Raw genomic sequence first — 24,948 nt, 5'->3', positions numbered from 1 at the left:
CGTGACAGAACGCCAGCCAATCAGAGCGGAGCGTCAGAGAACATCAACCAATCATTGTGCAGCGTCACAGAATGCCAACCAATGAGAACGTAGCATCACAGAATGCCAGCCAATTAGAGCTGAGCGTCACAGAACACCAGCCAATGAGAGCGTAGCGTCACAGAACGTCAACCAATCAGTGTGCAGCGTCACAGAACGCCAGCCAATGAGAACGTAGCATCACAGAACACCAGCCGTGATATTTGGCGGTAAATATGAGTGTTTTGAATCGCACATGTCTTTATCTTTTCAACCGTCAACAAGGAAGTGAACGTGATGACGTACATGTCACGTAGACAGGGTGGGCGAAAGGGGGCTAAGGTGATTAGTCAAATTTGCGGAAAATTTGCAGTGACTGGATGAAATTGCAGCGCCGCGCAGAATTCGCGGTGATTGGTTGAATTTGCGTTAATAGTTGCGATCGAAACATCACGAATTCCTGGAGGGACTGATCAATTCTTCTTCACAATTTCATGAATATGAGGATTTTTAGGCTTTTTGAAAAGTTTGTGTGAATGTAATGGTTTGTAAGCTAGGGGGCACAATGTGTGACTGTACCTTTCACTTATTTAGATTTATTAAATAAACAGAGAATTTTAAAAGAATAAGATAAGGCATGTCTCTGTTTCATGACTTTTAGCACCTTGGAGTGTCCCCCATCAAACTTCAGTAGCACGACTTTCTCTTTCTTTATCCCTAAAAGGAAAGGGGAATTGGTGTTATAGAAAACATGTGACATAGACAGGGGTGGGCGAGAGGGGGCTAAGGTGATTGGTCAAATTTGTGGAAAATTCGCGGTGATTGGATGAAATTGCAGTGCCGCGAAGAATTTGCGGTGATTGGTTGAATTTGCGTTAATAGTTGTGATTGCAACATCACGAATTCCTGGAGGGACTGAATAATGGTTTTCACCCTCAATACACCAAATGACTCTCTCTGTAATGCCAAACCTTGTTATTTTGCTTTTTTTGTATAGTGTTGATGGTTTTAATAATTGTGATGTCATAGTGGTGGTATGAAGAGGTGGATTAAGTCTAGTAAGTCCCCACTGAAGGACCAGGTACCAAATACACGGTCCGCCATTACTCTACACACACCGTTTAGACTGAAAGTGTCAATGACTGAGATGAAAGACAAGACTGCAAGCAAAGAAAAGATCACACAGTGAAATAGCTGCTTTGATGTCACCTAAAGCTCTGAGTAAATGACTGATCATTATCGCAGTGAGATTGCCTGTCATGAGATGGACTAAAATGATGACTGTGAGATTCATGTGTCTGATGTGCGGGATTCATTAATTTTATCTGAAGTGGATTTTGCACCAATATCATTGTACCTTGAATGACTATCCATCTGAAGAGCAGGTTGTTCAGTCAAGATGTTATACAGCTTTGATAGTAAGAATGTAAAACATCCAGGATCACATAGGATGAAGGATTTGTAGATGGCAGATAGTAAAGACAGACAGATTCACTGGCTTGAATTAAACTGCACAGATAGAAGGTTTTACAAACTATCAGTATCTGCAGAAATTGTCTTTGATAGTGGTTGATAGCTGCTCAACAGGAATTACTGAGAAAATGAAAGCACAAAAATTGTTTAAAGAATTTCTTCCATGTACACTGAACAAAAATATAAACGCATCACTTTTGTTTTTGCTCCCATTTTTCATGAGCTGAACTCAAAGATCTAAAACTTTTTCTGTGTACACACAAGGTTTATTTCTCTCAAATATTGTTCACAAATCTGTCTAAATTTGTGTTAGTGAACACTTCTTCTTTGCTGAGATAATCCATCCACCTCACAGGTGTGGCATATCAAGATGCTGATTAGACAGCATGATTTTTGCACAGGTGCGCCTTAGGCTGGTCACAATAAAAGGCCACTCCAAAATGTGCAGTTTTATCACACAGCACAATACCACAGATGTCACAAGTTTTGAGGGAATATGCAATTGGCATGCTGACTTCAGGAATGTCCACCAGAGCTTTTGCCTGTGAATTGAATGTTCATTTCTCTACCATAAGCCATCTCCAAAGCTGTTTCAGAGAATTCATGAAGATGACTGTGCGAGGAAAATGGTGGTCACACCAAATACTGACTGGTTTTCTGACCCCCCTGGACCACCCAATACAGTAAAAGTGCACATTTTAGAGTGGCCTTTTATTGTGGCCAGCCTAAGTCACACCAGTGCAATAATCATGCTGTCTAATCAGCATCTGGATCTGCCACACTTGTGAGGTGGATGGGTTATCTCAGCAAAGGACAAAGGAGAAGTGCTCACTAACACAGATTTAGACAAATTTATGAACAATATTTGAGAGAAATAGGCCTTTTGTGTACATAGAAAAAGTTTTAGATCTTTGAGTTCAGCTCATGAAAAATGGGAGCAAAAACAAAAGTGGTGCGTTTATATTTTTGTTCAGTGTAGCTTTTTGTTTTTATTATAATTAACTTTGAGTTTAATGTTCAGTAATTGTTTGAGGATCTTGTTAAAAGATCAAATAGTGGTCTTTTGATGTAAAATTACCCTGCAGTGAACTGGTGACACATCCAGGGTGAACCACGCCTTCGCCCATAGGTGGCTGGGATATGCTTCAGCACCTGAGCGACCCTCTTGAGGATAAAGTGGTTCAGAAGGTGAATGAATGATGTCAAATTTTGATGTACAACCTGAATCACAATTGTCTTGCCTCTTATGAAATACAAGCAATTCACAACCAAACTAAAGTTTCTTCTAGTTCTGTCTAATTTCTGGAGGTTTAGGCTGGGTATGATAGATTTTTGTTGCTGTTACCTGACTTGAAACTCTGCATTTTTACATAATTTTTTGGCCAAAATTATTACAATATCCTCCTGAGACCCAGCAATGCATTTTTGGCCTCTGTAGCAGACCAGAGTTTGACAGGTTAAAAAAAACAATGCCATGGAAAGAACATTTCTTAAAAAACAAACAAGCAAAAAAAATGTATCTGAAAAAACTGTTGCATCATGGTGTTTTCTATCAAGGTAATCATTTAATTAAAGAATGCCAACCTCTTTACTTTCCTGGGTCTCTGGACGATATCTGGATGAATGAAATGAATGAATGAAATTGTCATGTGCATACAACTACACACCAGAGTTTTATAATGAATCAAGTCTTAAGCATCTGTGTAGGGATGTAACGATTACCGGTGTAACGATAAACCGCGGTAAAATCGCAGACGGTTAGTATTACCGTTTAAATTCTAATTATCATGATAACCGTGTTTGATTACCACACTTTTAGGGAAAAAAAACCCTATGTAAAGCTATGATTTTATGTCAAATATTTGAGTATAGTTATAATTTATTACAATTTTGATTTTATATACCTAATATTTGGAACCAATATTCACTTTTAAAGTCTTTGAAAAGGTTCGTTAAGCATCTTTGTGTTATTTATGCAATACATTTTTCAAATCAGATTTTATATTTTTTTGTGTGTTTTCTGTCCTTTTATGTTTTTATAGTAGGTTAAAAAATATTAGGCAGATGATATAGATGAAGTTGTGCTGAAAAAAAAAGATACCAAACATGGGTATAGTAAACATTTGTTTATATAGTATATAAAGGCAAAATGAAAAGTACTGAAAAACGGCCAAAATAGGCTCAGACCACTAAGGGTTAATATTTGAATGTTTCTGCCAACAGAAAGTGCATTGTGCCTATTATTATTATTATTTATTTATTTATTTATTTTAAATACAACTTGGTTAAATTATTTCAGTGTGTGTATAGGTACTTTTTGATCATTGTGAGCACAATTTCAATAATACCGCGATAATAATGATAACCGTGATAATTTTGGTGACAATAACCGTGATATGAAATTTTCATATCGTTACATCCCTACATCTGTGTTAATCAAACTCACTGCATGTCAGAGTTCAGAAGCCAGACCCACAGCTAATGGACATATGGCAATTTTTCATCAGCAGTTATACAAACTCCACAAGCCAATGTGGATGGAAACCAAACATTTTAGTGCAGACAGATACTAAAATATCTCTATAAATTGAATAATATAAACTGGCATGGCATCGTGTGAGAGCAAAGCAAATGCTGCAAACCCATAAGGATCTGTGCCACAGGTCAGTGCAACACCGTCTGTAAAATATCATGGTTACACTGATAAATGGGCCATTTAAAGAAAAATGTTTGCTGAGCAGGAAAGTCTCGACAGTGCTATTTTTTACGACAAAATATTTACATTTCCTCTGAAAAGTTATAAAGATCATTTCACTTATTTAAGCATTTATAATTTTGACTTATATGTGTTTAGGGGATAATATTTGCCTGTTCATTATTAGTTGAACTATCATGACCTGTAAAAATCAGTTAACCTCTGTTAGAAAGTAACTAAACATAAATGGTTCTTATGGTTTTTAATGTAATTTCTGCCTTGTTATACAGCTGGACTGTAGAAAATATGCTTACATGCTCGTGTGCTGTCACTGCCAGTGTTACAGCTATAGTAAAGATATCACATGTCCAAGGATTTAAAGTAATACCTAAGTGTCTGACATCTATTCATACATCACCTCTGTGTGTGTGTGTGTGTGTGTGTGTGTGTGCGTGTGTGTGTGTGTGCGTGTGTGTGTGTGTGTGTGTGCGTGTGTGTGTGTGTGCATGCGTGCAGTGAAGACATCTTCACACCGACCAACGTTGCCTGGTTACAGGCCAGTTGGCAAGGAAACAGTGACGGCCTATAATTTGTGATGGCTTTAGACTATGGTGTGAGTGTGTGTGTGTGTGTGTGTGAGAAAGAGATGAATGAGGACTCTAATCTGTCAAGTAAGACGGGTGACCCAGTGCACTGTTGATTAGCCCAGACAGACACGTCAATCATCCAGCAGCCGGGAAAAATTGTGTCTGAAATTTTTGTCAATTACTTTGACTGAATGGGCAATTTAAAGAGATTTACAAAGAAAATGTTATTCTGAAACCAGTAGAGTTCACACTGTATGTAATACTGGTACTAGGAATCGGTTCCTGACAGCAAATAAGTCTGAAAATAAAATGATTTTGCAGAATTAGTAGACTACACTGTGTGTTTTGAAGGATCAGATAATGAAATTGGTGTTGCATGTAGAAAACGATGAGTGCAAGAAATGCAGATTCATTTTGGTTTGAAAATGGGCTTTGTGTTGGCAGAGTTAGAAGTTTTATTGCAAGGAAGATGAAGAGGAAAGAAGGAGAGGGAGAGAGTAAATTAGAAATGCGAGAAAAAGCAATTATCTGTGACAGGCTATGTGCATTTCCCATCACAGACGACAGGAGAGGAGACGAGAGAACGGGAAATGAAGGAAGACAGAAAAGAATAAGAGAGAAGGGATGAAAAGAAAAGAAAATACCAGAAGGAGAAGAGAGAGGAGATCCTGTGAACAGCTGGATCTGCCAGTCTGCTCTCTCTGTGCCTGCTGATAAAACTAATCTGGGCGAATATTGCTCCAGAAGTAATGTCATGCACTTGAAGTTTCCTTTTTTAGGCTTGATCTTGGGACTTTGACTCATTATCACTGTGTCAAGGTAGATACAACTGCTTCAACGACAGAACACGAGGAGGTGAATCTGATGTTTGTGTTCTTTCAGTGAGTGTTTTTTGGCCCCCAGGTAGGAATGGTAGTGCTGGTTGAGTATTTGATCCACTACTTGATGAATTACAATAATGCAGGTTTCCATGGTGCAAATTTTAATAAGTGCTGTTGTCACCTGACTCCCTTCAGCAGCATCACGTTGTTTTTAGCTCACCTGCCGATAGGCCAAGAGCTATTGTGGAGGCACTGTGTCCTTCATTTCCGTTAGCAATTTCATCTATTATCTTCTCTGGTAAAACTACTGGTTGGAATCATTTCAAATTTTTCATTTAGCTTCCTTGAGACAATGTCTAAAAAGTTTGTTCGCAGTTTTGAGATATTTAGATTTTTTAACTTTTGACAAATTTTTGGAATATTAAACATTTGTCTTTACTTAGAATGGGCCATATTTTGATGGCTTATAATATGGAAATGGTTAGAGATATGGATATAGTTACTACTGAGCACTGATAGGAAGTCTGTTACCTTTGTTTAGTTCACCGTTTGTTGATCCACAGTTCAGACTAAACTGTCACAGTTCTGACCTTGTTTGGACAATTCCAAACAGATCATTATCTTCATATTTTATTCAATGAGCCAAACAGTCTGTGGATATATATTGTTGATTCATTGGTGGTTTTAGTTGCCATATATGTGTTCTGGTACATGACTTCCCCCTGCTGTGTATTGTATGGAATATCAATACTACATATAACCCCTTTAATTACAGTATATCAGCTGCCCTATGGCGGTAACCCATATTCATTTGAACTAGGACAAGGTTACACACACCTTTGGCCTGATAATAATGTTTGAGTTACATTATGCCTTGAGTCTTCTCATGAATGAAGCTGGTGTCCATAGTTGGCACGCAGAGGAATTCCTATGCAGATTTTCTGTTTCCTCTGCATTGAAACACAAATGGCTTTTACGCTGTAAAACCAGCCCTGCTATAAGGAAGGCCCAATATTCTTGAATTTAACCAGTAATCATAATAATAAGCAAAGAAATGATCTAAGGACTAAGCACTTATTCAAGATTATATTATTAAGACAACATTTGTTGTGATGCTTTATGAGAACAAAGTTGGATTACAGTATTTTTGTACTTTCTTGTACTATCTTTGGGTGTTTGATAGTCACACTCATCATGAACTGGACATGCAGAAGACCATCTATTACATTTTTACTAAGGATGTTGTGTGAAGATGACTAAGAACATCTAGTAATCTGTAATTTTTCTGTATTGTACACACTGTAATGATTAATTCCCCACTCATCGCTCTGCTGCACCAAAAGTGTTGTGAACTAGTCTCCTCCAAAAGACAACAACTCTTCACCATCATCACCTGCTCATGATTAGCCCTCAACTTTAGTCTCTCTCCCTGTTCCTGTGACTCTTGCACTTCAAAGCAGAGTGGATTCACTCAGAGGCCTATCCAGTAATAATCATCTCCTCACACAATAAGCCAGGAAAATAACAAGTTCAAGTTTGCAGTCTGTGCAGTCCCTGAATCTTTCACTGGAGTTTCAGCCACCCAAAGTACTTGTTATATTCAACAGAAAGAACAGTGGAAACATAGTAGGAGCTGCTGTTTAATAACAGTGAGTCTGCACTGAGATAAATAAGGTCTCAGCTTGTTAATCTTGTTAATGTATGCTAAGTCATGCTGTTGGTTAATTGACTCGGTTTGTGCCTAGTTGAAGGTTATCCTATTAAAGATAGATATTTTTGTGCCTCCTGTCAGCAGCAGTGGGTCATTTGTGTTAACATGTACTTTAAAATACAGCTTACACAGACATCATTATCACATTGTCACATTATTACATTATCATAACAAATGAACAGGGTAACATATGTTAAATAGAGCCTGGTGGTGTCACATGTTAATATTTGATTGTGCTGTTTCTCATTATCTAATTAACTAATCTTTTGACTACTCCCAAAAATGTACAGGCCAGATGTGCAATTTTTAAAAAAAATCTATTTTCTCATGCATACCGGCGTCTCCATGTTAAAATCATATCAATCCTTGCTTTTTTGTTTAAAGCTCAGTTCTTTATCATGATTATTCCTTTGCTCCTCTCCTGTCTTTTTTCCAAACCAGTTGTGACCTTAACCCAGTGGTTTCCAACCTTTTTTGGTTCTTGACCCCATTTTAACATCACAAATTTCTGCCGACCCCAGACATCCAAAACGGAGACATTTTTTTGCTAAAATTAATTTGTTTTTGATCATGTAATAGTTTGCTATACTATGTTGCAAATAAACATTAATTTTAGATGACATTTAGTCTATATAATATGTATTATTATGGACGGAGGCAGAAAAGCCAGGTGTAGATTACTGCACAAAGTGAGAATTTTATTTTCCTTGGTCAGGATATGTACAGTCAGTCTAGCTTAGATTTACAAGGCTGACAATTAATACTGAACAAACAAGAACTCAAACTATGAATTATGAAAGAGCTGCAGCATCTGAAACTGACCACAATAAACATTTGAAAGATAAACAGTACCACAGTGCTTCAGTTTCAGCTTCACAGTTTGTCATGTCTTTTATGGATTGGGATTGTCTGTCTCAACTCACCATATATTTTATTAGCAAAGTTGTTTTTTTTTTTTTTTTTTTTTTTTTTTTTATCAATTACTAGAAATTTCAGGCAACCCCATTTGAATTCTGGGCGACCCCACGTGGGGTCTCAACCCCAGGGTTAAAAAACACCACCTTAACTTCTCAGTCTAGATGTTGTTTATATCCACAGTAACAGGCACTACTGTGGCATTTTGGTGGCTATTAGAAGCACTCTTGAGGCATTAGTCATGTGTCTGAAGTGTGACGTGGGCAGAGCCCCGGCCTGGCCAGCAGGGCCGTGACATGCATGGTGAGCTGGTCTTTATGCAAGCCAGACGGCTGACCTTTTCCTGTTAGAATCCCCCACAACAGGAGAGGTGATGTCTGGGTAATTAATGGTGTGAACTCGTGCTGCTCATTTCCTCCTTTCCATCTGTATCCCACTCCACTCCACTGTGGCTGTGTCACTCAGCTGTCAAGTGACACCACCAGGAGATCTGATCTGGAGGAACAGGAAGGTATTGAATCTGTCCATCTGTGTTTGTTCCAGGTGAAAGTTTTTAATGCAAAGTTCAGTTTGAATAAAACTGAAAAGAGCAACAAGAGTCATCCATCATCTAGTTTCAGTGTCACGTACCGTAGGTCAGCTCTAGCTCATCATTTCTGTCAGTGCAGACGAAGGTGCTGTCCTCTGACATTTAAAGACAAAGAGGCACACATGCAGGCACAGGGCATGAATATAAATATATATTATTCAGTTTGTCTTTGAGAACTTAGAGCATTTCTGCTCCTTCTTCTCCTTCCTCTAAACAGTATTTCTTTTGTCTGTATAACTTCTGAATTCTCTCTCTGTCAGAGAACAATGAAACAACCCACTGTCTACTGAGTGCTTCCCTGTCAGCATCAGTGCCGGCCTGAGCAGGGAGCTGTCAGGTCAGACCCCGACTTTGGAGGAGATTAGACCTGCTCATGTCACATCGACTTCAGTGAACATGGCATTTTATTCTTACAAAATATACTGCGCGCTGTGTGAAGTCTTATGTGTGCATTTAGTGTCTATCTGTCTGTCTGTCTGTCTGTCTGTCTGTCTGTCTGTCTGTCTGTCTGTCTGTCTGTCTATCTATCTATCTATCTATCTATCTATCTATCTATCTATCTATCTATCTATCTATCTATCTATCTATCTATCTATCTATCTATCTATCTATCTATCTATCTATCTATCTACCTACCTACCTACCTACGTACCTACCTACCTACCTACCAACCAACCAACCAACCAAAAAACCAGTTGAGTTGATGGGGGTTTTATGTGGTTCAAAAGTATCCTTCCATTTTCCTTCATAACCAAAAGAAGACTGAAGATTGCAATGCTGGACACTACACCAGCAGTTCTTAATAATATGTTAAAATCTCATCATAATAATAATAAACAAGTGGTGCCAGGCACAACAAACTCTGCCCCTCACATGTAGTATTGTTGCATATGTTGGCATCGATCCAGCTGATGTCATCATGTCTATGCGTGTGCTGATGTCAGCATGTCAGTTGCCTCTATATATGTGTCAAGTCTGAGGTAAATTGAAACAAAATTAATGTTTTTATAGACATGTGAAATTTCGCTCATTACAAGTAAATGGGAGAAGAAAAAAGATTTTCAAACTTCATAAAAAATTTGATCTTTGACCTATTTTTCTCAAAATATAATGAGATCTATTCCGGGTCACTGGCAATCTATAAACCCAGTATGGTATGAATTCAACCAATAGTTTTGCTGCTAAAGTGTTAACAACAAAGACACCAACCAAACCAAAAACAGTACCCCTTGCCTGCCCCTGGGGTAAAAATACATAAATTAAAACTAGATAAGCGCTCTGAGAGCACAGACCTCCGCCAGGGCAGATCAGCCCCCCCCCCCCCCCGATCACCACCAAAATGTAATCATTTGTTCCTTGTGCCAATATCAACATTTCCTGAAATTTTCATCCAAATCCGTCCATAACTTTTTGAGTTATCTTGCACACGGACAGACATACAGACAAACATTGGGGGGGGGGGGGGGGGCACTGATCTGCCTTGGCAGAGGTCTGCGCTCTCCGAGTGCTTTTCTAGTATTTATATATATATATATATTTTTTTTTTTTTATTATTATTCAGCTTTAGTAATGCACATATCCTTGCCACTTACTGCAGTTCTTTATCCTCTTCCACATCATTGAAGCAAGACAAACCAACACCAGCAAAAAATCAGTTATATTACATTCCTTTCCCTAAAATGTGTGGTTCTGACCCTTTCTCCATCCTTATTCTGTCTCTCACTGACATCCTAATTTCCATCCATGTTGTCTGATTCACAGCTGTCTTCACCGTGGTCCTCTGAGTGACGTCAGACGTCAGTTGGAGTGACTTTTCATCACACCATCTTCCCACCCCTCCTTTTCAGCACTGCCACCCGCCTTCAGGCTGTCAGTTCCACTCAACCTGAACTAGTCTCTTAAATGAGACCAAGTCTGGGCCCCTCTGGCAGGGGGTTCCGATATCCCCCAAAAGCACAGAGCATTCCCCGGCTTACAGTGGCCAATCGCTCTGATAATATACTCTTTCAGCTGTGACAGATAATGACACACACAAAGGAGTGTGTTCACCGTGTGGGAGCGACAGTAAAACAAAGGGATAGACACAGGGTAGATGGCAAAGGAAACCCCCTGGTTGTTAAGGGCACGGTCTGAAAAGCCTGATTAACATGAGAAGGTGAATGCGAGTGTGTGTTTCCTTTGTACCTGCTATGTTGGAGTGTGTGTGAGTAATGGGCGGTGAATGAGACGTCCCTGGTCTCCTCTGTCCTCCCTGGTGCTTCGGTGTAATTAGCAGCGAGACTAACGAGCTTCTCCCACTCAATCGAGGCTTTTTATTAGAACTGCTAATTGCTGCTTACAGAGGGAATTCTCAGCCTTTGTGTTTCGAAAGCTCAGATTAACTGTGTATGATTATTGTGTGCATATGACATCAACATGCTAAAAATAATATAAAAGACAAAGATGATTAATACTGATAAACAACACTTCACCTGTTACTTCTCATCTTGTGTCTGTCTTCTTCCCAAGATTATATTTTAGACATACAGTAAATAATTTTGCTCATGCTTACCTTTTATATAGGGCGTCCACAAAGTCTTTTTATAAAAATGTATTACAAAAGCAATTGGTGAGATATGTTAATTAGATTTGTTGTCAAAGTTTTTAATCACAGTGGGATCATGTGGAATCAAATCATTGGTCCATTTTTCTTCAACAAGAGATCAATTACTGCAAATGTTGACCTTGACCTTTTGACTGAATACTGTATGTGTCACCACAACTGGATGACCTTCAACCAACCATCATTTTCTAGGTAGATGATGCACCACCACATTGGGGACTGCATGTTGTTGGGTTCCTAAATCAAACATTTCCAAACTGGTGGACTGGAAGGGATGGCCCAATTCCCTGGATACCTCCTTCACCAGATATCACTCCCCTGGATTTCTTTATGGGGTTATGTTAAATATGTCATGTATCTAACAAAGATACGGGACATCTACGACCTGAAGCAAAAGATCTCTGATGCCATTGCCACCATTGATGAGGCTATGCTACAGCCAACATGGTAGGAAATCCAGTACCATTTTGATGTGCTTCAACTAATTGTCCTATATAAATGAAGCAAAAAAACTTCAATATCTACTTTTCATTTTGTAATAATTAAGCACAGATTTGTCTCTTCATTTGCTTTTGTAACAGGTGTTTTATATTGTAAAGAAACTTTATGGACACCATGTATGTTTTTTTCCCCTTTCGCGTTTTCCTGTAGCCTGCTCATTTTCAGTTTTAACGCACTGTAAAATACAAACCAGCGACTGGAAAATGAAAAAGCTTGATTTTCTTTGGGTCAGCAGGATGGAGAACTGCATTTTACTGCATATTGTATGACTCTGTCGGGGAGCTGGAAGTAATTATACTGCTGTACAGACAGTATGCTGACTGGGTTTTGTCACAACAGTGATTTGACCAGGATAGTCATAATAATACACAGAGGACCAGCAATATGACAGCATATGTTTTCATGAATAATCCCTAAAATAACAATGTATTGTGGAAAGTAAATATTTGAGATGATAACAGCTTTGTTGTGTGGACGGTTTATTTTGTAAAAAAAATGTATATATATATATATATATATATATATATATATATATATATATATATATATATATATATATACATATATATATATATATATATATATATATATATATATATATATATATATATATATATATATGTGTGTGTGTGTGTGTGTGTACAAATGCATTTATTGGTGTTGTAGTCAAGACCAGCTAGACCAAGACACTGCAAAGACCGAAGACCAAGACCATGACACTCTAAGGCGAGACCAAGACCAAGCCTTGTTGAGACCAAGTCCAAATCCAAGACTGAAAACAGACTAGTTAGAATCAACATGACAACATTACTCAAATCAATTGTACAGTAAAAGGCAATGCTGTAAAGTGTCATGACTAGTTAAATCAAAGTCATGTTATCTTTGCTATTATATTGTCCTTATGTCTTTCATTTTAAATCACTCAGATTTGTCATAGTAACATAATAGGTGTATATGTCATGAATGTAACACTCGCTCTAGGCCTGATGAAAAATAATATTCTCAGCTGTCCTCTCCTATGACCAGTTTATCAGAACTCGTCAAGGGAAAGAGATGGGATGTACGAGGAAGATGTTCAAATTAAGTCTTATACAATGGAACATGTTTTTAAAACACATGCATCTGACTGGTTGCATTTGAAGAAGGTGCGTAATAGATAATGATACTATTCTGTGATGATGAGGTTTTTGTACAAATCCCATCAAGATTGCTATGTCCGAGACCAAGACAAGACCGAGACCACAAAAATTGGTCTCAAGACCAGTCTCGGGAACTACATCACTAGCATTTATCTCAGCTGGATCTTTGCAGCATACACATGCACTGAAAATTTTCTGAATAATTACTTGAAATATTAGAATCATCATGTGGAGAAGTTGCAGGAGATGCACTTTGTTGATAAAGGAAAATTGCGTGACAACATACTGTTGTAAATGAGGAATAGATGTGATACAGTGATGCCTGGACTATAAATCATGTTCTTCAAAGGTGATACAGCACAAGTGGCATAACTATCATCAGTTTCACTGTCTTTATTCAGGCAAAAGTAAATGCAAAACTGACCATTTTCAGGTAAATGGTCACTCAGCTCACAACTGGAATACCTGTTATTTATATATTTATACCTCTCCTCTGCCAAAGAGGTTATGTTTTTGCCGGCATTGGTTTGTCTGTTTGTCTGCTCTCTTTTCTAGATAAGCACTCGGAGAGCACAGACCTCCGCCAAGGCAGATCAGTGAGCCCCCCCCAACACCACCAAAATTTAATCATTTGTTCCTTGTGCCAGTATCAACATTTCCTGAATTTTTCATCCAAATCCACCCATAACTTTTTGAGTTATCTTGCACACAGACAGACAAACACTGGGGGGGGGCACTGATCTGCCTTGGCGGAGGTCTGTGCTCTCCGAGTGCTTTTCTAGTATTTATATATATTTATTTATTTTTTCTTATTATTCAGCTTTAGTAATGCACATATCCTTGCCACTTACTGCAGTTCTTTATCCTCTTCCACATCATTGAAGCAATAACTCTATTTGGCTACTTGAGCTCCCGTTGCTTAGGTTACACTTGTAATTTTACCCTCAGTCAGTCCTGTCACGCATGTTGCCATGCTGATTAACCATGGTCATGCCCGCTGCCGCCTCAACCTGGAGGATGTTATTATTAAAAACTGTGACATTTGAAGTTTTTCCTGAAAGCACTGTCTGTAAGAAGTGCGTTTATTGCTCCTTGTTCTTTTTCACCAACATTCCCCCACTGTCACATAACCTGCATGACAACTTAAGTGATTCTTTTTTATAGCGGTTCTACCTGACGAAGTGAATGAGAGCGACACTAATGGTGGAAAACGTCCCACCTGCTGATTTCCTGCATCCTCATGAGGCAGGTCATCATTTAGATTTTTGTGTGAAACTGTGAGATGGTTCCCGCAGAGCACAGAGTGTATCACTGATTGAAATAAGCACTAAATCACAAAATCAGAGACTGCAAGTGTGTTTTTCTCTTGATACGTCATGTTTTGTCTCTTACACTTTCACATATCTTGTGTTTTTTTCTTGTTATATCTTTTACAAATAATTTAGAACCACTAATAACCATCTGGTTTATTGACTCACGCAAATCATTTGATGTTTATCATGATAATTCTTGATATCTACTGTTATGAAAGTGTTTTTTCGTATAACATTTTTAACTGTATGCTCTCCTCTACTGTAAAGGCCAATTATTTCATTACATTTCTACTTCATTAAACTGAAGACAGCGTATCGAATGAGTCACTGGCAAAACGACTCCCAGCAAAGATCTCACTAAAATTTTGTTTTTATGCGGTTTTAAGTGTGAGCTGTTTCCTGCAGAGCTCACTGAGTGTATCCTGACTGAAATGTCAATGATAATCAGAGAGTTTTTGGGATCCTTTTTCTGCTGATGCATTGTAAACCAGATACATAGTTATAGTCAGCAATATAGCTGAGCAGAGTCTTTGTTTCCTCCAAAAAAAAAAAAAAAAAAAAATCACTGAAAAGCAGGAAGTAGATTTTGAGATTCCCAGGCTGTGACAGAAAGAAACTTAAGAACAGTTTTGTCAGATTTGATTTTGAAGATTAATTTCAGGTTCATACATAATTATCCATAACAGGCAGCAGGTTGGTGCTAATACACACACCAGGGAGGGATATGAGATAATCACTGTCTCTCCTAATTAACTGAATTCTTGCTGCCTTTTTTCCCACAATGCTTTTCTAGACCACAAATCATGAGCAGCCTGGGGTTCCTGGACAGTGAACCGTAGTAGTCTGGGTCAAATGTCAAAGGTCATAGAAAGTACCTGAGGTCAAAAATCAGTTGTAAAGCTAAAATGCTCTCAGTTAACCTTCTGTTGGGGGTTTTTCCTTTTGTTCATGTTGACAGCAAAATGTAATGACTTTATGAAGTACTTGCAGACTTCACCTACATAATATTACTACTGTGAAAAAGTTACAGGAGAAGAGAATTTCTTTTGAGTGGTGAATTGGGCAACAAACATGAATGAACGAATGACAAAAAAAAAAAAAAAACCTAATTAGTAAGATCTAGATTATCTGAAGAAAATTCTGAGATGCGCCATTGCTCTGCATATGTGCACATTAAAATGACTATATGTAGTATTTGTACTTACAAATATTAATAAACGACCCAAAAGTATCATTAGAGTGTAGAGCGTTTGTTCTACACGGGTGAGTTTGATTATGAGGATCAAAAAGATATAAAGTTATTTTGTGATGTTATTATCTTTGTTAAGTTGCTGTTCATTGATCCACGGTTCAGACTAAACTGTGACAGTTCTGACCTTGTTTGGACGATTCCAAACAGATCTTTAGTGCAGCTATAAAACAGAGTTTTGGTTTTATTTTGGCTGTTTTCTGTCTAAAAACTAAGATGTTTCCTCTGTCATTTTGGTAGTTTTAACTGTGTTCTGGTACATGACTTCCCTGTGTTGTTGAGAGTTTTAAATATCACTATGTATGACCCCTTTAAGGCCCATGCTTTAGGTAGCTGTTTTTACGTCTAGGTTTTAAGTTTAGGTTTTTGGAACATTGCGTGGAACTGTAGACAGCTGGGATTGTCAACTATTCAGAATATGCATCTCAGCTGTTTTTGTAGAAATGGAAGAATACACAAACATTACATTACATTACAAACAAATTTCTGAGTGCCAAACTTGTTAGTTGAATACATATTCTGTCACTGAAAACCACTTTGATAGAAAGAAGCAGAATGACATTCACAGCTCCAGCCACTTATTCTTTTTTTTATAATCCATTTTTTAATGATAAATGATATTTGAGGTGGACAGTATCTGATGTGGATGCCCACTGTTGGTGCTTCCCTTTGGATTTCTATCATGGGAGGAGGATCTAGGGCTGACCCTGGACTCTGTGAAGGGATTATCTCTCAGTTGGCTTGGGAACGGTTGCAGATCCCTCAAGATGAGCTAGAGACGGTAGAGCTAAGCATCTCTGCTCTGTTGTGACCCTGGCATGAACTAAGCAGTTGGACAATAAATGGACATCTATAGTAGATGGCAACCACAACATAATGCAAATGCATGAGATAAAGTTTAAAGCATGATATCCCCTAATTTATTTACATTTCCTTTGAAGGCTCTGCCATCTCCCTGAAGGATAGATATGATTAAATTCTGAGTTGTTTTGAGTATAAACTTCAATTTATCCTGTTGTATATTTCATGTTTCCACAGGCTGCTCCATCTCACCAGACTCTGTGTGCAAACTTTCCAAGCCTTACAAACTGCCTACCCTCCAGTTAATATTCAGCTTTATGAAAATGAGGTTGAAGACAAAAAGCCTTGCATTGTGTCTAATCTGCACCCCCCCGACCCCACCTCTTCCACGCACACATTACCATTATTCTGTCCTTCCCTCCCTCCCTCCCTCTGCTGTTTTTCTCCTCCACACTGACACCAGGGTACCTTTAGTACGAAAGCTTACTAGTAGTGAATGTTTAGTGGTATTATGTCTGCACCAGGATTTATATGTGTGTACTTATTTTAATCTGAGGGATTTGCATCACACTCCCATTGCTGTTTGCAAAACAAGCCTCATGGAGGACACAGTAACGGTTAAAAATAAACGAGGCGTTAGTGTCAGAGTTCAGTCTAATTTACAATCTTGGAAACTCTCAAATGCAGATGCAAAACACTTGCCAGTCTGTAAGTATTGTGTTACACAGAATCCTCATCCATATGTGTCCAAAAAAAGAAACGGTTTCTGTTTTTTAATTTTACTGCATTTTTATTCGCAGTTCACATTGTTTCATGCTGTTTTATGGTCTCATTGAAACACCATTGCTTCCTAAATAAACAAAAGAGCCTAGATGTCTTTGTTCAGTCTTAGAAATGAGACATTTTTATTTTGTGAAGAACATGCAGGAATGTGGAATAGACAGTAAAATGTGGAGTTCTCATGTCTTTTCCTCCATGATTGTCTTATAGCAGGAAATGATCCCTAATTGGAGTGAAAGGATTGGGCAAACCTTGCATGAAATTCCCATCAGAGGTCTATTGTGCATCCCTTTGCAGCTCCACCCCCAGCAGAAACCCTGTTGACTTCAGAGTGCTCGCTCAACTATGACGCCACAAACTTCAGAGAGAGGAGATGTGTGTGTGGGGAAAATAATGTATGACTGCCTGTGTCTGTGGATGACAGGACATGAGATAACGGGCAAATTTATTGAACTGTTTGTTTTTGGAGGGAGCTCCGGTGTTTGCTTTAGAGAGAGTAAAGGAGAAAGGCATGGATGTTGGTAAAAGAGGGTTAAGTGGGGAGGGGTTGGCATGAGGGGAGACTGAGTGGGGTTTTAGGGGTGAATGTGTGTGTATTTGACAGAGAATGAAGGTGGGGGGGAGGGTGTGTGTGGCGAGGTGGGGGTCTTGGATTGGACTGTAATCCTTTAGTCCTGGTTGGGAATAACCCTGCACAGTCTGGGACAAACAGTGGCAAGGACACACACACACACCATATTGTCTTGCTCATACTGAGTAGTGGGACTGGCTTTGGCTGACGTTCCTGCATCATGACAAAATGTCCTCGACAAAAACTGGCTGTTTTTCTGCAAGAAAAGGTTGGTACTTTCTGTGGAGCAGAGCTTTGTTTTCATTTCATGCATTAAATGTGTGTTTGTGTGTGAGAAAAAGGGAGACAGTTTGTATATACATGTATGAAGGAGACAGCATGTGCCTGTTGGACCTCATAATAGGACTTCATAAGAGTCATCAGTTAGTTCCTGTGCTTTTGACTTTGAGTGTGCATATTGCACACAGTAAACACAACTCTAATGTTAAGATATTCTCTAGGATGTAAAATGATATTGTCCTCTTCTTTATCCACACTTACTACTCATGTACGGTGGTTAAATTGGCTTTTGTGAGGAGGGGGAGCCCTTGTGTGGCCGACAGTCAATGGTCATCTCATTTCACCAGTATTTACATTATATTGCCCTCACATTGCCCACAATTTATGTCATACAGAAATAGTACAGGGCTGATTTACATTGAGGGAGATGGAGCTGAGCTCTGGTGGAGTTTGTTGTGGACCTAAGGAGGCGGAGTTGAGCTCCAGTACACTCCGTCCCAATTTAACCTATGGTCATGCAGTCATTCCCAGGGGTGTAAGAATTTCTCACATCGTTTATTCCTGCAAAAATTGAAAAGTAAAATTGCATCACATTAGTCTGTTTTTATCCTTAACCCTTAAAGACCTAGAACTATTTTTGTGCTGACCTCCAAATAATTTTTTCCCCACATTTAACCTTTCTACAGTAATTTATCACTATTTATTTTAGTATTGCCACCTGCGTTTTATATTTTAAAGTGAAAGCAGAAATTTTCCTTTATAGAATTTACCGATGACATAGATGTTCATAAAAGCTCAGAGTAAATTCAAAATTAAATATTTTCTGAACAGAGAAAACTGAAGAAAAAGGGACTTTTTCAGAAAAATATATCATATATAGCTGAACATAAATCAAGTGCCTCAAACCATTGTCATTTGTCAAACTACACTGGTTTTACTGGTGAATCAGTGTTGCAGAAGATGGTGGTGTTTCCATGTTCACTATGAAGTCTCTGAACATCTAAAAAAGACATAGCTGATGCCACTGATAAGCTGAGCAACTGAATTTTAACTGAATTATTTAAAAGTATTGATAGGATTAGTTGTTCAAAAGTTATTAAATGTTTTAGATAAGTAGATGCTTTTGGTTGCTTTAAATTTGTACCTGTTCTGAGTTTAAATTAATTTATTGCACGATTATGAAAATTGCTGCAAAATCAATATGACAGAAAATCACAAGATAGTTTTGCAAAATCATAGGCTCTGAAAGGGTTAGTTGGGTTTTTGTACTGGTTTCTTCATCTGATAAAGGCCCACCTAAAACATTAATAACACTTTAAAGGGTACCTGTTGTAAATGTTCATTACTAGCTTCTTCAGAAGATCACGTATAATACTAGCGGTTCCATCAGGTAGCTGTCATCATAGCCCCTTGTTGAGTACGCACAAGTACTAAGTCACTGCTCTGACAGTCAGACATGGTCGGTGACTTGTTGCCTTCTTCACAGGCTGTTCCAGCACCGGTAGTGATGCAGACTCATTGGTTTGTCTGATTACCTGGACTGCGATGGAGTGGTCACTGACCCTGTGCACCAGACACCAGTCTAAAATGACATTATTGGATCAAATAAACATTTACACCCATTTCCTCAAAATTGCTAGCCATAGTTTGCTTCTTGAACACATGCTTTCCACTCAATCTTGCTCACTGACTGCTGCTCGTTTACTTGCACTTGAACACCCAGAATCAATGATGGTACATCACTACTGGCTGCGAATGGCTGCTCCCCATAGGTTCTGCCCCCCGCTTGTAATTTGCGTAATAAAAAGCTCTAGTGTGATGCATTTATGGCGATTTTTTTTTTTTTTTTTTGTGAATTTGTGCCTCTTTTGCTTATAAGTAATTAAGTAAGTAATGTCGTAAGCATGACCAGAAGTGGTACCCTTTATGTATGTCTTGTATTTAGAATATTTTACCACTTTGTCTTGAAAAATGAAGGACATGACCCCTGGGTTACCCAACGAAAAGACCAATTCTGCAGCCTGTTGTTGTGTCACTGGTTGAGGCAGCAGTTTTATGAGGCAAAAATTACTACCCCTCTGTGAGTCCAGTGGTTCTGAAAAAAACGATAAAAAGGCTTCAGGTTGATGCATTAGAATCTGACTGAAGGACAGGCAGACTGAACACCTCTGATTGGTAACTTTGACTTTAATGATACAAATTTCAAGACGTTGAATTGGACTAAATATAAAACTTTGCTTCAATATCAATATAAACATTTTATAACAGGAACAGTTCAGTTGTCATCAAGAAAAAAAAAATGCAGATTTTTACATATTTATCCATTTTTCCTCATCACTCACATCACAATTAAGTAATATAATTCTGTTTACTGCTCAAAAATTTAATTTTAGTGCTTAGTCTATGAATGAGCATGCAATTTTAGATACACTGTCACTTGGTTAATTAGTGCATATCATAACTACAGGGTGTCCCATAAGTCCCCATACATAGGAGACATAATACATTCCATACATATATGGTTCTAACATGTATTTCTTTATATTTCTTCTTTATAGTTCTTCAGCAGACACGCATTGAAATGTGTTCCCGACAAAATGGCAGTCCTATAGAGCATATTATATAAATAAAAATGGTTTATGTCAAGAAATGTTTATTTTCCTATGTATGGAGACTTATGGGACACCCTGTATAACTATAAGTGTCAAATACATCATAAGGCCAATGCTTGCCTATGAGATGGAGTAGAGTAGCAATAGTCCAAACCACATTTGCATTTAAGTGTAGTTGCTTCGTGAATAAATACTGTTTCAATCCACCACTACAGAAATCCTCCACCGATGAACCGGGTTGCAATGTATTATAGGATGTTACTCACATAACTTGCACACCTCCCACACCTCAGACACTGTATATAAATTCTCATGACTGTGCTGAAGCTTTTACATTAAATGGAGTTAAACACTTCACTAATCATTAGGGATAAAAGTAAAGGTAAAGTACAAAAACACTGCAGGTAACCACTGACATCACCTTGTAATAAAAACTAACAATTAATAGTAACTGTCAATAATAAATGTACAAACTGCAAGCAAAAGGTTGTTGTTTTCCATGACAGGGTGAACATCACAAATCACAATCTGATCTTTTCAGTCTTGATCATTCCCCTTTGTGGTTCTAAATCAGATACAGATGTGATATTTTGTAATGGGACAGAATTAATACAACTTTTATGAGATTTTAGCTTGAGATTCATCACAACTCTGCACTGGAGAGAATTACAGAAATCATATAAAGTAGATCAGCTGAGCTCAATCTTAAATATGTACAGCAGTAAAAAAAAACAACATACAAATAAACACAGTGAAATTAAATGCAAAACATCAACATCGTAAGGTTTTGAATGTACGACGTTTATTTTTAGTGGAGTATTTTCTCAGTATGTATGGGTATTTTTACAGAAACAAATGGTCTAAACACTTGTAACACCACAGCATTTGTGCATTTGTTTCATTTTAATGAATTAATATGAATAGTCATGATCTTAGCAGGATATCTGAATAGAGCACTTAGGCTGATGGTGTGAACACAGCCTTAGACATTAGACTGATGTTAGTCAAGAAATACATACAACACGCTATCGGAATAATTACAGTGTTGAGCTAATGACAGATGAGGCTGTTTCTTCATACTTTTATTCTAAGCAGGTTAACCCATAAAGACCTAGTGCTACTTTTGTGGCAGTTTCCGAATTAATTTTTCTCTATTTTTAACCTTTCTTAACTGATTTATCACCATTTATTCTAATATTATGCTCTGTATTTCTCATTTTTAAGTATAAATTAGATATTTTCCTACATTTAATGTACTGATCATGTAGATGTTCATAAAAGCTCAGATTAAAGTTGACGGGTATTAAATCAAAAACTGGGAAAAATGTGACTTTTATAATAACATAAAAATATCATTAACTGAACATAAACCAAGTGTCTTCATCCACTGTCATTCATCCAACTCCATGGGTTTTACTGGTGAATCAATGTTGTAGAAGATGACGGTGTTTACATGTTCACTACGGAGCCTCTGAACGTCCAAATGGGTCATATCTAATGACCATAAAAAGATGACAAACTGTATTTTACACCAATTATTGACATGGATTAATAGGATTAGTGGGTCAACAGGTATTAAACATTTTAGATCAGTAGATGCTTTTGGTCGTCAGTGGATGTTTAGGTATTTAGGGGTTAATTTTATTACCAAACTCAGCAAAAAAAAAAAAAAGGATGTGCATCTCTTAAAAGATGAAACTATTCTTGCAGCAAAATTTTCTCCTTCTAGCAAACTAGAAATGCTCCTTTTTTACATTTACTTGGTTTTTCTCACATATAGTTCCCTGTACTTCCTCTTCTCACAGGTGACAACGGAGTTCAAAGAGACAGATGTATTGCTGCAACATAGACTGGCTTATGTTTATCACTCATGACTGCATGTGTTTTCTGCATCTTTCCCTCTTCTGAGCCGTCTCTTCATGTCATATATCTTCTGAGCACTTACCTACTATCACTGTACCTAAAATAACATTAGTATGCTTACTCGACAGAGCTGTACGTCAAAGATACATGTGACTTTGAGAGAAATGTGACCAACAAGACAAATAAAAAAAAATTAAAAACAAACTCAGTGTATAAATATTGGGTAACCAAGGGAGTTACAGCTTGGTGTGTTCTGGAAAATAATGGGAGGCTGGAGAGTTTCCAAACTTTGGCACAAAAATATCAATTTGAGAAACATGATTTTTTCCATTATCTTCAAATGAGAGACTATTATGAAGGGGAAATACGGGTGGGACCCTCCATGGAAGAGAGCGATGTGGTTCAAATCATGACTAAAGCATATAAAGATAGTAGTATTAGGATAATCTCAGCAGTATATAAAGCCTTAATAAATCTCGATAAGCAAACAACTTACAATGTAAACGTGAAATGAGAAAGAGAATTTGACATAGAAATTGATGATATAGATTGGCTAAACATGTGGGAATTACATCATACAACTACTAACTCTCGGACATGGAGGGAATTTGCCAGGAAAAATCTTATAAGATTTTTTTATTACACCCAAGTTTAAAAGTAAACAGTTACAAAGGCATCGGGAATGTTGGAGAGAATGCAGGGAGATGGATGTTGACCATTCTCATGTTTTTTGGAAATGTTCAAAACTTTTGGAATATTGGGAAATGATCTACAACAGGGGTGTCAAACTTATTTTAGTTCAGGGGCCACATTCAGCTAAATTTAATCTGAGGTGGCCGAACCGGTAAAATAATAAGATAATAATATATAAATAATGTCATCTCCAAACTTTCCTCTATGTTTTAGAGTGAAAAAAGTAAAATTATGTGATGAAAATGTTTACATCTACCAACTATCCTTTAAAATAATGTGAATAACATGAACAAACTGAAATTCCTTAAGAAAACTAAGTGCAATTTTAACAATATTCTGTCTCAGTTTATCATTTAAACGTGTAAATTACAACTTACAGATCACAGTGGATCAACAAATACACAAAAGATGTAATAACAGGCAGAATATTGTTAAAATGACACTGCAGACATTTTTAAAATGTTCATATTTGTTCAGGTTATTCGTGTTTTTGTGAAATGTTAGTTTGTTTTAGTGTAAATACAGTAAAATGACATGAAAATGTTTACATTTAAAAGGACAAAAATTTGGAGTTGTGATCATTTATAGGATATTATGATAGAATTTTACTGATCTGAGCCACTTGAGATTAAATTGGTCTGTGTGTGGAACCTGAACTAAGATGATTAATATCTTCAGTGTAATTTTTGCATTTCACAAATTCATTCAAGGGGCCAGACTGGACCCTTTGGGGGGCCGGGTTTGGCCCCCGGGCCGTATGTTTGACACCTGTGATCTACAATGTCCTATGTCAAGTATTAGGATGCACAATTCCAAAGAAACCTGAAATTCTTTATTTATGCAACTTTGGTGATGGCACTATACATGAATACGATAAATATTTGGTAAAGGTGATGTTGATAGCTGCAAAAAAATGTATAACAAGGAATTGGGGGAAGATGAACATACCATCAAAGGATCAATGGATAACTACGATCGAGGACATATTTCTAATGGAAAAACTAACACACAGATTGAGACTACAAGAACCACAAATGAACAAAAAGTGGAAAAAAATGGACATTATATAAGCAAAATAATTGATAAGACTGTGCTACCCAGACTTATTTATGTTGTTGTGTTTTCTTTTTGTTGTTGTTCTTTTAAAACTAATAAAATATAAGTTACAAAAAAAAACAAAAAACAAACTCAGTGTATACATTTAATTGACTGCAGCTAGAAAAAGTGCACAAAATCCATTTTCAGCTCAAGAGTAAAAGAAATAATTACAATGAGGTCCCGAAAAAAGCTTTAAATATTGACAGTTGTGGCCTCAGCATGGGAAATAACTGCATAATCACTGTTAGGTTAGAGAGAAACAACATGAGAGAGAGCCAAAGCCTCTTCTCCCACTTGTCATTTGGTCGAGCTCAGAGCACCTGCTGCCAGCCAGGCTTTACTCAGCACCTGCCAACACTGGCATATGGCGAGCACACACTCTCATACACACGTACACTTATGTACACGGGTACTATTTTTGGTGCAGAGATGTTGGGATCTGACAGGCACCTCATTTTGTGTGAATGTTCCATCTTTATGTGTGAATGTGCTGTATTTACAAACACAGACATGGTTATACTCATGCAAATACACAGCGACGGGAACTCACAGTTACGTGCATAAATACTGCATATATACAGAGTAACAGCTGCCTTATAAACAGCCTGACATTCAAGTCAAACATACAAGTCGAGGAT

The 24,948-nt window shown here is 37.6% G+C and overlaps 1 protein-coding gene across 4 annotated transcripts in view; it reads left to right on the top strand.

Moving 5' to 3' along the window:
- rhbdl3 (rhomboid, veinlet-like 3 (Drosophila)) overlaps positions 1 to 24,948 on the top strand; it is a 90,733-nt gene that overhangs the window by 25,934 nt on the left and 39,851 nt on the right. Inside the window, exon 1 of one of the 4 annotated variants that reach the window (XM_030137600.1) lies at positions 17,937 to 18,033. The exons of the other annotated variants lie outside the window; for them this stretch is intronic. Coding sequence (XP_029993460.1) covers positions 17,986 to 18,033 — 48 coding nt within the window. The 5' untranslated portion in view covers positions 17,937 to 17,985. Of the gene's footprint in view, positions 1 to 17,936; positions 18,034 to 24,948 lie in introns of those variants that run through there. 4 annotated transcript variants of the gene reach the window in all.

The sequence above is a fragment of the Sphaeramia orbicularis genome, chromosome 1 (assembly GCF_902148855.1).
Source record: "Sphaeramia orbicularis chromosome 1, fSphaOr1.1, whole genome shotgun sequence".
NCBI classification, from domain to species: domain Eukaryota; kingdom Metazoa; phylum Chordata; class Actinopteri; order Kurtiformes; family Apogonidae; genus Sphaeramia; species Sphaeramia orbicularis.
Note: the sequence above shows the minus strand (reverse complement) of the source record. Positions and strands in the feature narration are given on the sequence as shown.